Source organism: Lynx canadensis, chromosome E2 (genome assembly GCF_007474595.2).
Source record: "Lynx canadensis isolate LIC74 chromosome E2, mLynCan4.pri.v2, whole genome shotgun sequence".
Lineage (NCBI taxonomy): Eukaryota > Metazoa > Chordata > Mammalia > Carnivora > Felidae > Lynx > Lynx canadensis.
Window position 1 is genome coordinate 46,687,864 of NC_044317.1, and position 17,035 is coordinate 46,704,898.

General features: G+C 55.1%; 1 protein-coding gene across 4 annotated transcripts; it reads right to left on the reverse strand.

The window, feature by feature from the left end:
- Window positions 1–2,479: 2,479 nt before the first annotated feature.
- Window positions 2,480–16,748, reverse strand: HNRNPL (heterogeneous nuclear ribonucleoprotein L). 4 transcript variants are annotated; one of them, XM_030297663.1, is made up of 13 exons: window positions 16,683–16,748; window positions 12,115–12,233; window positions 11,265–11,502; window positions 11,055–11,140; window positions 10,133–10,229; window positions 9,977–10,049; window positions 6,505–6,576; window positions 6,113–6,393; window positions 4,923–5,044; window positions 4,417–4,618; window positions 3,653–3,710; window positions 3,455–3,550; window positions 2,480–2,876 (listed from the first exon to the last, which is right to left on the reverse strand). In XM_030297663.1, the coding sequence occupies exons 3-13, from the start codon at window positions 11,487–11,489 to the stop codon at window positions 2,818–2,820; spliced, it is 1,371 nt and encodes a 456-aa protein (XP_030153523.1). In that variant the 5' UTR covers window positions 11,490–11,502; window positions 12,115–12,233; window positions 16,683–16,748; the 3' UTR covers window positions 2,480–2,817. The 4 variants fall into 4 exon arrangements, with proteins under 4 accessions (XP_030153523.1, XP_030153521.1, XP_030153520.1 ...); XM_030297661.1 differs by lacking the exon at window positions 16,683–16,748 and adding an exon at window positions 14,382–14,492; XM_030297660.1 differs by lacking the exon at window positions 16,683–16,748 and adding an exon at window positions 14,214–14,492.
- Window positions 16,749–17,035: the final 287 nt, after the last annotated feature.

A 17,035-nucleotide genomic window follows, 5' to 3' on the forward strand; every position in this document is an offset into this window, starting at 1 on the left:
GTTTGTGAGTTTGAGCCCAGCGTTGTGCTCTGTGCTGGCAGCTTGAGAGCCTGGACCCTGCTTCGGATTCTGTGTCTCCCTTTCTCTCTGCCCCTTCCCCGCTCATACTCTGTCTCTCTCTCTCTCTCTCTCAAAAATAAACATTAAAAAGAAATAAAAAAGTTTATGGCTGCAAGGAGACTGTAGTTTCTCCTTTCCAGATGCTGTCTGCAACACCCTGGTGAAGCAATTTATCCCATAAATGCCATGTGACTTCAGATGTTAATCTGTTTTAAAACCTCACGGGGGGGGGGGGGCAGGTGCCTCAGCAGCTCAGTCAGTTAAGTATCTGACTTCAGCTCAGATCATGATCTCATGGTTCGTGAGTTCAAGTCTTCAAGCCCTGCATCAGGTGAGCATGAGCCCTGCTTCAAGTAAACACAAGCTCTGCTTTGAGTGAGCCCTGCTTCTCTTTCCCTTTCTCTGCCCCTCACTCACTTGTGCCCTCTTTCTCTCTCAAAAACAAAACAAAAACTTCACAGTAAATTCCTGGGGTGCCTGGGTGGTTCAAAGTCAGTTAAGCATCCAACTTGGAGCCCAACGTGGGGCTTGAATTCACAAACCACGAGATCATGACCTGAGCCGAAGCCAGCTGCTCAACCTACTGAGCCACCCTGGTGCCCCTCAGACTTTGGATCTTGGCACAGGATCCAAGGGATCGAGCCCGATGCTGATAGCATGGAGCCTGCTTGGGATTCTCTCTCCCTCATCCCTTGTCCCTCCCCCCACCCCAGCTCTTGTGGTCTCAAAAGAAACTTAAAAAACAAAATCACAGAAAACTCCCTAACCGGTTTTTCCTGATATTTTTTACTCTGAGAAAGAGAGAGCACGCACGTGTGCGCACGCACGTGCAAGGCAGGGGTAAAGAGGAAGAGAGAATCCCAAGCAGGCCTGGTGCTGTCAGGGCAGAGCCCAAAATGGGACTCGATCCCACAAACTGGGAGATCATGACCTGAACTGAAATCAAGAGTTGGACACTTAACCAAATGAACCACCCAAGTGCCCCAGCTAAGACTTTATTATTTTGTTTAATGTTTATTCATTTATGAGAGACAGAGAGACAGAATGTGAACGGGGGAGGGACAGAGAGGGAGACGCAGAATCCGAAGCAGCCTCCAGGCTCTAAAAGCTGTCAGCACAGAGCCTGATGCGGGGCTCCAACTCACGCACCGCTAGATCATGACCTGAGCTGAATAACTGAGCCACCCAGGCACCCCACTAAGATTTTATTTTTAAATAACCTCTACACCAAATGTGGGCCTCAAACTTACAAACCTAAGACTGGGTCGCGTGCTCTTCCAACTGAGCCAGCCCGCCGCCCATGGGTTTTTTTTTTTTTTTTAACGTTTATTTATTTTTGAGACAGAGAGAGACAGAGCATGAATGGGGGAGGGGCAGAGAGAGAGAGGGAGACACAGAATCGGAAGCAGGATCCAGGCTCTGAGCCATCAGCCCAGAGCCCGACGTGGGGCTCGAACTCACGGACCGTGAGATCATGACCTGAGCTGAAGTCGGACGCTTAACCAACTGAGCCACCCAGGCGCCCCCCCCCCCCCGTGGGTTCTTTTTCAAGCGCACGTGCCAGACAAGGCACAATTAACTGTGCTTTTCACTTGTTCTTCTAGAAGACTTCCCTCCAGCGTGAGTCAAGGTCCTTCAAGTAGGCTCCTCCCACCCTACCGCCTGCCAGGCCCCACCCCCCATCACACACACAGGTTCCTCTACAAGGATTGGGAGAGCACCCATCACATTGCAATGCTTACGGAAGCTAAAGATTAGATTTTACCTTCAGAATCAGGTAAATTAGGGCCCGTCCCCAGGAGATACTGCGCAAGGGGTAAAGGAGGAAGCTGTGAGGTATGACACACAACACTGTTCAGCATGGGGCGTTTTGTTAAAAGAAACCCTCAGGGCGCCTGGGCAGCTCAGTCCATGAAGGGTCTGACTTGGGCTCGAGTTGGGAGCCCGGAACTGGGCTCTGTGCTGTTACCAGAGACTTCTGATCCTCTGCCCCATCTCTGCCCCTCCCCAACTCCTGCTCTGAAAACAAAAACCCCCATCCAGATAGAACTTTTAAGGGGAAAAATAAATCACCAAAAATTGTTAAAGGGATTGGGGAGACTTTCACCTTCATCTGAGGTCTTAATTTCCAACCTTATAAAAACACGTGGTGACTCGGCAGGATTAAGGCTTGTAGTTTGCTCTCTCAACGTTTTAAATTTCAGCAACATTTACTTTTAAAGTGACTCTCCCAACTAGATTGGGCTGGGCAGGGCCCATTAAGACCACCTCCGGCCCTCCCAGAGTTTCCTCAACAGACCCGCCTCCTCCCAGCAGCCTCCTGGGGCTGTGGGCCTGGACCCCCAAGCTTCTCTCTGGGGCAGCAGAGGACCAGGTGGGAGGGATGCGGACACACCCTCGAATGCCAGTAAGCACGCAGTGTATTTTCCAAACAATTTTATTGAAATGTGCCAAGAGTACACGGGCAGCACAAATGTATGAACAGGAAAAAAAAAAAAAAAATCACATGTACAATAATTTTTTAAAAAGTGAAGGTTAATCTTGGGAGATATCAGTTCCCCTTCCCCTCCCCCTCCAGACTTCCAGCGTTTCCATTATGGTTAAGCCTACTAACCTAGCATTTAAAAAAAGGAATACAGGAACTTTTGCAAAAACAAAAACAAAAAACCCAAAAAAACAACAAAAAAACCCAAAACAAACAGCATAAAGGAAAGAGAAATGTTTTCCTGCTCAGATGGGGCTCTTCCTAGGCACCTATTAGGAGGCGTGCTGAGCGGTGGAGAAACACAACTTCAGGGTGTAAGGGTACGGACCATCTGCGAGACAGAAAAAAGAAAGGTTCGTCTGGGCCCCTCTCCAGAGGCTCTAACCACCCAGCATCCCCCCTTTCTGCCCATCTCTCCATTTCTGCAGACTGACCGCAGGGAATCTACCTGGTCACTGCCCAATGTCAGACTTAAAAAACAAGCCCAATACTGAAGGCGCTTTCCTCTCTCCTTCCTTCGATTCCATGGAGAATCCTAGTCCCAGCCCCTTAGGGGACTCCTTTTACCTGCTGGCCAGAATAGCCCCTTTCCTGGGTACTGAGCCAGCCTCCGTGACAGACACTACTGGGTGTTTACTGGCAGCTTCTGACGCACAGAACGCCAGTCCCAAGAGGACAAGTCTGAGTAAGTCTCAGGCTGGCAGAGTGGGTGGCAGCCAACAGCCGGCCTGGTCCTCCCATGGGGACCATCGGTCTAATCTCCTGGCGACCAGGTCCCCCTGCCCGTGTCACGAATGGTGAAGAGATCTCTGGGGGCCCTACCTTGGTGGCACGAAGGTCGGCTCCGGCCCGAAGCCAGCCTACCGTCGGGCCACGAAGGGAACGGCTGCAGGACACACAGATACTCACTTGGGTTTTTCATCTGGTAATGATTCAGGAAGCCCAAAGTCTCCAGGGCGTCGCTCTTGGATTCCCACTCCAGCAGCCCCGAGGAGCTGCGCTCACCTGGTCACAATGCAGAGGTTTTAGGCCGACCTGAGCAGGAGGCAGGGGGCCGCCCATGCGCATCCAAGGGGTGGGGAACAAAGGCAAGGGCCGTTTACTCACTTTTGCCTGAGAATACTTTCACAGAAGATGGCCGTTTCACTCCCAGCTCATCGCAGATCTGCAAGAGATAGAAAACACGTTCAGAAACAGGAGTACCGCGTCGCAGAATTCAAGCAGCCCCGGACGGGGAGCACTTACAATTTTCCTGGAGCATTTCTAAGCTTTGATCACACAACATACGCTAAGGTGGCCCCACGACCCAAAACACGTTTAGACACACTCCTCTTACTATGTTTTTACTAAAGTGAACTATCATCATCACAGTAGTAACTATTACTGTTACGTTGCCAACAACGGAGAACCTGCTTTTTAAAATTCCCGTCTCCAGCCACTTGTGTTGCTGAACTGAACAGCAACGTCTGAGGCCACGACAAGGTCTGAAGTCCATCTGTGCCATTCAGCCCTCCGCCCCTCACTGCCCCGGTTTCCTCAAACTAGGCCTTCACAGGCACCTCCCCTCTGATGTTATCTAGCCCCCGAAGGGCCTGACAACGTGGATGTTTGAGACTGGACTCTGACCACCGCTCTGTATCACCAGGGGAGGAGAAATCCTTTCCAGCAAAGAAGCCGCCCATCCTAGCTTGTGAGAAATGCAAACTAAGTCTGGTGTCAGTCTCAGCCCGTCTATCCTGGTCCCTGCCGCAACCCTGGGACCCAACCCAGGGCCTGGCAGAGAGCAGGGGCTCCACAGAGATTTGCTGGCAGGCTAGAACAAACAGCCTATTCAGATGCCTGTGGTGAAGGACCAACTCCACAGCACCCACCTCGAAGAAGTTCTCCTCGGTCACCTCCAGAGGGGCATTGAAGAAGTGTAGCACGTTGCTCGGGTGCTGGATGCGGTTCTTGGCTGCCTGCTCTGGAGTAGAGAACCGATTGTTCCTGGACTCGCTGAAGTCTTTGTAACTGCAGGACCCGTCTTCCAGCCCGTATGACTGCCCGGGCATGATGGCTGGTTGCTTGGAGACACTGTACCGGGGAAGGGGAGCTCTTTGTCAGACCCCAGGCCCTCCACCCGGGCCTCGTTCCAGTCTGCAGACGCCGTGCGCCCCAGGGGGCATCGCTCCACAGCAGAGGCGAGGCCCACACACTTTTTCCCACTGCTTCAGCTGAACCCTGGGGAGTGTTCCCACCACACCCCACTCCTGCCCGGACAAGCAGCCAGCCTCGCTGTGCTCCTCTGCCAGGCCCTTTCCAGAGCAGCCACTTCCCACGTCCCTTCTTTCGCAGTTCCTCGCCGACATTCCCACGCCTGAAGAGACGAAGTACCTACCAGACGTTCAGCTTCTGCCCGAACATGAAGTTGTTATTGAGGTGAGTGATGGCTCGGTCCACAGCATAGCCGTCAGCCATTTCCACCATGGCGGCCCCCGGCTTGCTTTTCATGAATTTCACCTGGAGGACGGCACCCGTGATCAGCGCCATCGCCCGACCTCCAGGGACCCTGCGCCACCCGTTCGGAGCGAGTTCAAAGCAAGAACTCCTGGCTCTGGAGCGAGGCTTCCACCTCCTCACTCGTGAGTGATGTTTCGAGAGAACGGAGAAGCGGGTCTGACCCACAGCGAGTGCTCAGCTCAACCGTGTTTCTCTAACCTCAGGCCGTGACCCTGGGAACGTGCACCACTTAAGCACAACAAAAGCCAGGGGGCATGGCAAGAAAATAAAGCATCCGGCTCTCTTGGCTCCTGTCTGTCCCCTTCTCTGCCCCTCCCCGTCCCCTGCTCAGGTGTGCGCTTGCTCTCTCAAAAATACATTAAAAACAAAAAAGTCTCTCTGTGGGTGATAGCATTAAAGACAGTAAAAACTGGTAACAGAGGCACTAAAGCCCAGTTCTCTGGCTCGGGGTCCCACTCCCACATAAAAGCCTGTGAACCTGGGCAAGTTATTACCCTCCGTGCCTTCATTCCCCTGTTCGTCTAATTAAGGATTCTAGTGCAATGCAAGTTACTACACGCCAAGCACTTTCAGTAGTGCCAGACACACAAGGGAACGCTCAACCTGCACTTGGCCGCTAAGGCTAGGCCAGGGGCCGCAGGCTCAGACGCCTCCAGGACTCAGAAGGGTCTGACAGAGAGGAAAGAGGCCACCTGGTCAGAGGTGAGCGGCCACCTGTCACACAGCCAAGGCAGGAAGGCCCGGTGTTGCCAGATCATCTTAAGTTTTCTGGAGAAAATCCTCACTCGACGATCTTTAGCCATACGAAGTTTTACAAATCACATCCTTGTAGTATTAAGTATCAGCGCTTTTGTCTTAAAATGTTCTGGTCAACACCCCCAATGAACGAAATGACCAAACACCCACACGGTGAGGGCCAAACAAAATGCCTGCAGCTGGTCCCCTGCTTAAGTGAGTTCCCGCTCTTTACCAGCTTGCCCCTAGCCAGGCTCCCTCTCCCACGGGAAGAGCATGAGGCTCGGGCCTGCCAGGTCTACGAGGAAGACGACGCACCGCACAGGAGCTCACCTTCTCCACGTTGCCATACAAGCAGAAGACATTGAAGACCCGATCACAGTTCATCTTAGATTGATCCAAGCCATAGACCATGAGCACAGGGCTGTCGGCGTGGGGGCCATACTCGGGTGGTGGGGGAGGGGGTGGGGGGTGCCCATACTGGGGGCCGTAGCGACTTGGGCCCCGGCGGTGACCCCCCACTGGTGGGCCCATCCTTCTCCCTTCGTAGTGAGGTGGGGGGGGCCCGTAGCCCTCATCATGGTAATGGCTGTGGTACCCACCGTGGGGCCCTCCTGGGGGGTGGGAAGGAAAGAGAGGGAGGACGGGTGAGAATTTGCGCGGCGGGCGGCGGGCAGGGGCACATGAGCCACGGGAGTCCACGGAGGGGAACCCCCTGCCCTCACCATATTCTGCGGGGTGATCTCCCAGGAGAGGGGGCTGTCTCTGGCGTTTGTTAGGGTTGCTGCCAGGGTCACCTGTGGACAGAGAAGACAGTCAGAGCCTAACTTGGAAAAAAGGGGTCTTCCCTTCTGACTAGGGGGCTAACCTCAAAGTCCTTTGGTTCCTGCAAGCCTTAGGCAAACCCTCCCTTCCTCACCCGAGCTGCTGGGGCCTCCTTCCTGTGGCCTGACCCCGGGTGGGCATGAAGCCCGAGCCTCAAGGCTGGAGCCCAGACTTCCCTTCCTTGGCCCATACGGAGCAGCTGGTTTCCTTTCTCTGAGAAGGATGAGGCCTGCCTGTGGGCTCTCTCCCCTGCCCGGGCCCAAATGGGAGGCCCAGCTCTGGGGCCCTCTGGGAAGCCTGCGGATGCTACAGAAGCTGTCACGTCACGGAGGCCGACAACAGATTTCTAAAGTAACTCCCAGTGAAGGGAGAGGAGCGAAGAGCAGGCAGACAACCAAGGGAGGGCAGGACAGACAGAAGATCAAATCTGGCCCCGGAAGTCCCAAGGTTCTAGGGGCTCTAGGCCCACCCAGCTCTCTGGGCCCCTTCTTCCTCAACTCTGGCCCTCCCCCACCCGAATCCCTCCCCGTCACATCAGACCCAAGGAGAGGGACCGTAGGAAAGGACGAGCAGGGCAACATCAGAACCAGTTCAGTTGAGCAGTTGTATACAAGGCATCGACATTCTCAGACCCGGACGATGGCGCAGATCCACCCCAGACCCCAGGTGCGATTCATAGTCGCTACATGAATTTAACGCTTCAGCGCCAGACACTGTGCTAAGTGCTTTACAAACATCACCGCTTCTGAAATTCCTCACAACAACCCTATGAGGTAGGTACTATTTCAGCCCCGTTTTACAGATAAGGAACCTGAGCACTTAACTTTCAACTGAGCAGTTAAGAGACGTGTTGGCCCAAGGTCACAAAGCAAGTTAGCGGCTGAGCCGGGATTTGAACCCAGGTCTGGCAGACTCCAAACCCCACGGCTCGAGACCAACTGCCCTTTCCTGCCACCCAGCCTGGGTTTTTGTTTTCAACAATCAGTCATTACAAAGATGGAAAAGGGCTACTTACAGCAGAAGTACAGAGTACAATGTCCATTTGTCACAAAAAACAAATCTGTATTTTCTCTTACCATTGGACGCTTCAACAGTGAGTTAGCACAGTTCTGAAAGATGGCGTCCCATCAAACATACACTGCGACCCTGCATCACATGGTTTTACAGTCATAAATACAAGTTACGGTACACATCCGCTACAATTTTTTTTTTAAGAATTGTTTTTTAAAAGTCAATGCTTTGATTAAATCAAAAATGGCTCACAGATGTTCTGTCCTCAGAAGATACCAGAAAAGTGGAAAATAAAGGTGTATGAAGTGGGTAGTGTCCCTCCATGTTGTCACCTCCTCACATTGTGTGCTGCAGTGCGGTGGTGCGGTGCTTCTGGCTGTGTAGCGCTCCGTGTGCGTGTCTCCTGGTTGTGAAGTGTGCCAGTGGCCCCACTATGCCCGCGCTTTTGGCCTTGGGAGCGCGCCCGGTTACCCGCCAGCAGGTAACTGTGTACCTCTGAGCTGTTTGGCTGTCTGGTTTTAGATCTGGTTTTTTTTTTTTTTTTTTTGTTTTTTTTTTGTTGTTGTTGTGGTTTAAGTTTTTTTTTTTTTTTTTTTTTTTTGGTTTCTGATCTCCGGTTGGTGCAGATTATGTTGGCAGCCGATGACTGCGGAAAAAATAAAAATATCAAAACAGAAAAGAAAAAAAAAGGCCCTCCCCAAACCAAAGGACTTAAAAACAAAAGCAAAAACCAAAAACCAACCCATATGGCGAGGAATGGAGAGAGGATCCTATTGTCTTGGAGGCCCATGGAATCTACTTCAGTCTATGAAACGTTCTCCGAAAAGAGCGCCGCTGGCTGGCTGGGAGAGCTCTGTTCTCTGTGTTTCCTACTTCTGTGTACATTCTCGGGTTCAAGTTTGCTTGGATTTTGGCTTTTTAATGTTTAATAAAAAAGCAGTGTCTGCTGCCATGTTGCGTCTCTTTCTCTCTTTGTCTCTGTCTGCCTCTGTCTCTGTGCTTGTAGCTGTTCCTTGGAGCACGGTGTGGTGTTCTTGATGTAGTGAGCTCAAGTCTGCGGCTGTTTCTGGGGACGTGGTGGAGGCTGCATGTTCTGTTCTCTCCAGGAAGAGCTAGTGGTTTCTACCCTGTGTGTTGGTGAGCAATGTGCAGAGGCAGAGCCGCTGAAGTACGGTCCCCGAGGGGTGGCGAAGCACCGCCTCACTCCAGGTCACCTCATCAGCTCTTGTGTTTGACCCCCAGCCTCGGGGCGGCCAAAGCTGAGAGGCATCGAAACCAATGCACAGCCGGCCCCTGCCACTAGCCCCTGCCGGTCTGCACATCTTCTATTTGTGTTCCTTGGAGAAGAAATGGTTGGTTGCCATGTTTCTGTTAGCGGTCATGTAATGCCATTGCCCGCTCTGGTACATTCACTCGGTCACCAATTTGCCTCTGATCTCTGGAGGGGCGGCCATGCCCACAGCGCCCATTGTGAGGGTCCTGGGGAAGAGTCTAGCCCACCCTGCCCACTGCTTCCCAGCTGCAAGGGCGAGCAAGACGGGCCTGCCTGGGAACGGGGGCCTCTGGCCTCCCAGAGCCTGTGAGAGGTCAGCGACCAGCCTCCTCCCTCAGCCCGCGGCCTAGTCCGACGTAGCAGACCAAGACAGAGATGGACGGTCCCGCTGAGGGGGTGCGGCTGGTGTTCAAAGGCAATCCTCCACCTCTCCCTCCTATCCAAGGCAGACCATTCTTGACAGATTCTAGGAAGGGGGTTGTCCATTTGGGCCCCCCGCAGAGATGCTGAGTCCCCTCTACAAGTGAGGTGAGGCGTGTCCGCCCTGCTCCAATCCGGGGTGTCTCACCTCCACAAGGTCAACTTGCTCAAAGGCTCTGCTCCGAGGGCCCAGGAGCCCTCACCGCCTCCCCCGGCTGCTCCCCGCCCCTCCCCCCACCAGCAGACCCTCTCAGTAGTGGAGAGCAAGAGGACCATTCCTGGCCCGGTGAGAATGGAGTCAGTGACCCTAAGCAGGGTCCTAGAAGGGAAGCAGCAGAATCCACCTGGGAGCCGCTATGGTTTATAAGCCATCGCCATGCCCTGTGCTCAGTGAGGGCCTGCTCCCCAACCCGTCCGAGCCTCTGCCTTGGCTCTACACCCTCCCCCACATCAAAGGGCCCCCAGCAGCAACTAGAACCTACAGAGGCCCCTTCATTCACCATCTCCCACTGGGGTGTCTTTTCCAAGAACTGACCGCCCCCCCAGGCCCTCCCATGTCCACAGGGAGCCCAATGGCATTACATAACCCTGAGCCCGGGTCTATGAAGTGCGCTAGTCAAGTGAAGGCAAGGCGGGTGTGTTTAGAACAAAGTGGCCGTCAGGATTACCTTGTCCACTGAGATTGGGGTTTGTGTAGTCCCAAGTATCCTGATCGTTCTTGAACACATTCAAGCGTGTAGGCTGCAGAACGAGACACAGCTTGAAATTAGCCAGGCCCCAGCTCCTCTGGAAGTTGACTAGGGGCAGTCATTTCCCAGACCTACCTTTGCATATTCGATCTTCAGAGTGCAACAGCCCGAATAAATGTCAGCCCCGTTGAGCGAGGCTTTGGCCCGCTGGGCACTCTGCACAGAATCAAATGTGAGTACAGTTAAGGAAAACCGTGGGATGGGTGCTCTCTGGGAAGGGCTTTAAGTCGTCCCAGAAAGGGGGGACAAGAGAGCACCCGAAGACCATACTGCAGATGCGCTCTGGGATCAGTTCACTGCCCAGTCACCAGCCGCCTGCATGGAGGTGAGCTGGAGGGCTGCGTGGGTGGGCAGCCACTGCCCAGAGTTCCTGTCATCTGCACTCCCGGCCCAGAGTGGCAGCCGGCCCCCTCTGCCACCACCCCAGGCTTAGCCACTTTCTTCTTTAGCCCAGTCCTCTCCTACTCGTGCCACGTGCTTTGACCAAAGCTGGACAACCTCTGAAACATCAACCAGAGGATGCTCCTGCCTCGGAGCTCTGTCAGCGGCTTCCCACTGCACCCTGACCCATGCTTTAGAGCACTACGCAGGACGCCCTCCTGACTTCTTCCAGCGCCTGCAGTGAACCCTCACCCCGTCAGGCGGCAGGCCTTTTGCTTCCTCCTAAGGCTAAGCTCCCGCCCACCTGACGACCCTGGCAGAAACCAGTACCTGTCTTGAACACCAGCTCCTACCTCCTCACAGAAACAGATCCACCCTGTCAGGTCTCCTGGTCACTGCCAGCACCCCATTTCTACCCCTACCGCACTTCTGACCCTGAGCTTTCCACACTGTATTGCAGACTGTTTATTAACGACCTCTCCCATCAGACTGGGGACTCCATGAAGGCATCTGGCAGGCACTCAGGAAGTTCCACACTGGTTGAAAGGACAGAACGCTGCGGAGCCTTGTAAGAGCCCCCCACCTCAAAGAACACCCCTCCCCCAACAAAGGATATTCCACCATGGCCTGGACGCCATTCTTCCGGAAAATAACAATTCTCTGGACAGGGCCACAAGGATTGCAGATAGTATAAAGAACATCCTGTAAAAAGCACACGGGCAAGATGAAAGGGCACTGGCAGGTCAATCTGGCTCAGATGAGGAGACAGGAAGGGAAGAAGGAAGATCTCACAGAAGCATCTAAAACAAGGCTCGCTGGCACGCACCGTGGTAATTGAATAGATCGGGTTCAGGATGGTAAAGAGAAGCACGCTGTTGACGCTCCGGGAGTCGTCCGAGTCCCCGGGGCGGGAGATCTTCTGGCTGGTAGAGTAATTGACGAAAGCTGGGTGGCCAGCAATGTAGATTTGGTTGTCGGCTGCGTAGTTCACAGCGTTGCAGGCCCCCAGCACATCTTCAAACTCCACCAACGCTTGTCTCTTTTTAGGCATTACTACCACATAGCTGGCAGAGAGAACACAGGTTTCAGTCCTCCCAGAACACAGGCAAGAGGAAGACGTTCCGCTTTCCGTGAACTGACTCCTGTCTCTTGACCCCTCTACACCTTCATCATGGTTTCCTGACCTCCACACCCTGCACCTAAGTGGCACAACAGACAAAAGAGATGGTACCACCTCCTCTGAGAAGCCTTCCTTCCTGAACCCTCCTCCCCTGACTGAGTCACATGCCTTCTACGGGCTCCTGGACTTTCCCATCACAGTGCTGACCACTCTGGGTAGGCAGCTGTCTGGGAGGGGCCCAAGACGATCTCATCTGCTACTCTATTTCCAGCACCTACAGCGTGACAAATACACTTAGTAACTACTCGCTGAATGCGAGACTGCTGCCTAGAAACTACAGGCAGGAGGAAAAAAAAAGGCAACAACAAAGACATGGAACTTACTAAAACCTGATCCCAAGTATGACAGCCAAAACCAAGAGTGGAGGAGTCCCAGGACACAGCCAAAGGACCCTGGGCCAAACCGGCCACCTCACTTCCAACCAGAAATTAAGAATGCATAGGACATGAAGGAGGTGACTTCTTTATGTCCAACCCCGGGGCTCTGACAGGAGTACCTGATGGGTCCAAATTCCTGCAAGGCCTCCACAAGGTCCGCTTCCACCACTCCGTCGATCAGGCCCCTGATGTGGACAACTGGGGAGGCAGGGGTTTTGTGTGGGTCATCGTAGTTCTCCTGAGAAAGGAAAACAACATCACTTCATTTCCTGCTGTACAAGATGGTGGCCCACTGCCCTCTGTGCTGTTGGGGACCTCATCAGATGAGACACTTAAGTGTCACACAGGGCCGACAACAAAGGACGGCCATACAAACCAATCAGCCTAAAAGGGTTTGGGGCCAGCTAAGCACAGGCCCTGAGTGGGTGGCTACTATCCCTATGGTTCCTGCTGCAGCTTCTGAGGAAGGCAGAATGGAGAACAAAGCATGTCCCACACCTTACATTCCTCCTAGAACTTTTCTCTTTCCACCCATCAAGGAAACCCTGGGAAAGGCTGGGATGGAGAGGGGACAGCAGTTTGCAAGAAGGGCTCAAACAGTACCCTGCTGCAATCTGAATCAGAACACTCCCACTGCATCCAACAGTCTCTTTGCCCTTTCCCCCCGCAGTGAAACAAGTTGCCAACATCAGTCAGCCAAGTATTACTGTTCCCCACACTCATCCCCACGTCCAGTCATGGTAAAACAGCCCGTGACCCAGAAGCTGTGAAAGCCAGGGCAGTCTTGACTGCTTCTAGTCTTTAATAACCCACCAAAATTTGTGTTGGAAAATACTGCCTAGGCCAGCCTGAAGAAAAAGACAAAAAAGGTCCTTCAGAAAGAAAAGAAACTCCAACCCACAGCAGCTAAAAACCAAGATCATTCCCTTGCAAGAAGCATCTTTCCACACACACACACACACACAGAGCAGTCTTCTGAAATCAGGAGAAAAGTAACTTTCTAGTGTCTGCTGGGCTCTGGGCCCAACCTCCTGTCTGAGAGCCACCAAGCAGAAGCCAGTGGAACAGGGGCAGAATTGGATCCTATTTCAGGAATGAACCACACAAACCACAGGAGGCACACCCGCCTGATGATGGTTACCAGCTCAGCGGTTTGCAGTTCCATTGCCCATAAATTCTAATCCTGTCCCCTCCCCCCCCCCTCACTAGCTACAAGATCTAAACAAGTTTACTTCATCTTTACAAGTCCAGAATTGTTAATACCACCCTGCAGCTCACACAGAAAGAACTCTTAAAGATCTGGTTAGGGTATTTTTTTTAATAGTGTGCAACAGGGCCTGGCACAGATTAAACCACTAGTAAATCACAGCTACCGATCACCACGAAACCCTGGAAAACCCTGCAAATGGCTGAACGGGAGAGGACTTCATAGGAGGAAATGGGCTCCGAGCCAGGAGGAACAAATGGTGGTCCTTTCCGACTAGGAGACCAAAAACGTTCACTCTCACCCTCAGGGAACATTTTGGTTCAGCAAACCAACTGCATCCAGTTAATTCCCGGAAATTGTAAGCAAACTTGTGGCCGTTCCAAAGTTAGTTCAATTCCCAAACGGCTAAAAAGACCTTCCACAAGCCTTCCTTCCGGTGTTCACTGCCCACAAAAATGGGGACACATTCCGTTCTGCGGGAACAGCCTCAAATAAGATCAACTTCTCTACTGAGACAAACTATGACACTATATGGATTAAACAGAGATCGGGCAGAATTCCCCACCCAAGCGCGGAAAAGGCCACCGCCCACCCATTCCCCGCTCACGCGGTGCCACCCCCGCCCCCACAACCGCCCACGAGGCCCGAGGACAAGAAGTGCGCTTGCGCATGAGGGCCGTGAATTAAACGATAAAGGAAAAAAAAACGGCCCGGCCGCGTGCCTGGCCCCCACACCCCAGCCCGCGGCGCCTGCGCACTGCGCCGCCCGCAGCGCGAGCTACTTCCTCCGCCTCCCACACCCCCGCTCAGAGTAGCGCGCACGCGCAAGCGTCTGTCCTCGCGCAAACCCCGCCGTTTGCCCAACGCCTGCCCCTCCCCCACCCCGTCACAGCGCGAGGGCCTGGGCGCTGGGCGCGTGCGCAGAGGCCCCCCCACCAAATGAATACCCTCAAGGTGGAAATTTTTCCCTCCCTTCTCGGCCGTCCCTGGCGCCTAAGACCCTAGCCTCACCCCGCCGCCGCCGCCCGCCGCCCCGGCTCCTCCACCGCCGCCGCCACCGCCTCCGTGCTGGTCGCCAGCGTTGTCCGTCTTGAGCCGCTTAGGGGCTCGGCCTCCCTCACTGCCGCCGCCGTAGTAGCGGCCACCGCCGCCTCCGCCGCCCGCCGCCGCCATCTTCACCATCGCTCCCGACCGCCTCCGCTGCTCGTCCGGCTGCTGCCTCTGCTCCAACCGCCGACGCCGCTTCTCCGCCCGGGGCAGCAGCCTCCGCGACATGGCGGCGCAGAACCCGCCTCCCCCCGCCTCTCATTGGGGGAGGGACACGCCTGTCACCCGCCGCCCCCACCCGATAGGGGGAGCCACTGGTCCCGCCAAGGGGGGAGGGGAAGCCTCCGCACGCCTTGCGCACCTATTGGATACAGCCCACGCCGTTCTGCAGGACGGCCCGCCCTCGTTTGTCTGGAACACTCCTTATAGGCGAGTGTTTTCTGCCAGTCATTTCGCCAATCCCACCGCCTTAAAATAAACTCCAATCTGATAGGTCGGGTTTCTGGCACGGCCTGGCCTCCTTTGGAGCACCTGATAGGAACGGCGCTCCCCACTCGCCTGAACAGCGCCGCCTTCTTCCCACTTTCATTGGCTTCCTCACTAATCCCTCAAGCCGAAACTTCTTAGTCTTCCAGTCACAGCGACTACCTTCCCGCGCCACTCGGCGAGGAGAAAAGGAAACCCCTCCCTTTTGCTACTCTCCAGTGGCTACTGCAGATGCCCGTCTTCTTCGTCTCTACTCGATTAGTCAATGAAGAGTGGAAAGGGTCCCCTCACTAGACAGTAGGACCACCGGTGGGTTTTGATTGGGTGAAAAGGCGAAGCCCTCCCCAGGCCGGGAGGCGCTCTTTGGCGCAGTCAAGGAAAGGATCGGAAGCGAGAGCGCAGGCGCGAACAGGCTTTCAGGCGTCTCTGGAGGCGGGGCGACCCTCTAAACGGGTGAAGGCCTGCAGTACCCCAAGTATTTATTAACATGCTGTGGGTTGCGCCTAGAAGGCTAGACCTAGGCAGAGGGGCAGCTGCCAGTGCAGCTCTGTCCCCACCACTATACCTTATTTCTCTCCACCTCGGGCCTTTACAATGCCGGAGGAATTTCAATAACCCAAACTTAACCCTTTCGGTATAAAACCATTTGCTAGTGCTGATTGTCTTAGGACCCTGTCACGTTCCCGGGGGTCATTTCACTGCTCCACCTCTAAATTCAGCCACAATAGTGCCTTTCAGTTTGCACACAGGGAAGGACCTTCCACGCACCATTTGACCTTTGCCCGTGCAGGTTCTTCCATCTGGAACACTTTGCCCACTGCCCCTCCTGCCGGAGGAGTAGTCCGTGCAGCAGTCTCCGCTCTGAAAAGCGTTCCTAGTCCATACCAGTCCTGACTCCAGGCCTGCCCTGTGATAACTCCTGACCACTCCGGCCAGTGGTTTCCACCCGACAGCCCTGACCTCTGTGGCTTGCCACAGTCCGGGGACTCTACTGCGTGGAAGTCCCGCGTGGGTAAGGGAGAGACAAGTCCCGCACGCGGCACAGCGCTTTCGCGCTCTGCAAAGGGGAGTCCTGGTGTTCTACTCGTCCGGCGGGGGCGGGTCTTCCTTCCGTGGAGACGGGGTAGGGACACCACGAAGATAATGCCCTTTCTCAGAGTCTCTAGGGTCCAAGGACGCCCAACAGCCAGAACTTAGGGGCAGGGCCGGAGGCTGAGCCAGGATCCCGCCTAAGGGCTCTAATGTTATGGGGCTGACTGCTGGAGGTGGGAGACGCTGCGCTTGCAGAGGATCGAGTCGTGGGAAGTACGGGCGACCGCCCCAAAGATGCTTCGGAACATTCCCAGTGGGTGAAAGAGGGTTCCCGAAACAGGAGTCCTCATGGAAACTAAGTTCGAAATGGGGTCAGTGGCACTAAGCGAGTGAGACAGGACTGGTGGGTCTGCGGGTTTGGGAAGATAAGAAAGTTGCGAGCGGGCCGATGAGGATCTAAATCAGTTCCCAGTCACACAGGGAAGACCCGAAAAGGCAAACCGAACGCACCGAGGGGCGGCGCAGCTCCTTCAACACGTGATCCGCGCGAGGGAAGCGAGGCGGGGCGGGTCCCACTGAAGGGCGGGGTCGCGAGGTCCCGACGTCAGAGGAATGCGGTGGGGGGAGGGGGGAGAGGGGCCCCTCCCCTCCCCGCCCCCGCGCCCGGCCCGTACGCCCCTCGCGCCGTCGCGCGCGGTCGGGACGCGGCGGAACCGTTCTCGGCGCCACACGTTCCGGGTCGCTCGCCAGCGGGCCCGCGCCCACGGCGGGCGACCCGGCGGCCGCGTTATCTGCACCGCCTCGCTCCCGGCCTCCGCCCCTCCCCCACCCCTTGCGCTCCGGCGGCGGGCGGCGGGCGGCGCCTCCCACCCATCCCCCTGCACCCCTCCCCGACCCCTCGCCCCCAGCCCCTACCAGCTCGGCGGCGAGCCTGGCCGGCCGTCCGGGATCGAAAAGAGAGCAGACACTGGGAAGTTTTGGGGGAGGGAGGGGCGGGCCTTAAAGGGACCACGACCTCTTTTCAGCCTGGAAAAAAAATACGGGGTGGGGGTGGGGGGCGAGATCGAGAGTTGCTCCGCGGTTGAATGGAGGGAATAACGCCAGAAAGGAACGGAAAGACTTATGAGCCCTCACACGTTACACGTTAGGGATCCGGGTGCCTTTTCCCCAAACACCCAAACCCCTCAACAACCCCCCCCCCCCCCCCCGCACACACACACACTTTCCATCTCGGAAAGTCACGCCGTTGTTTGGCAGTGAGGCCTCAT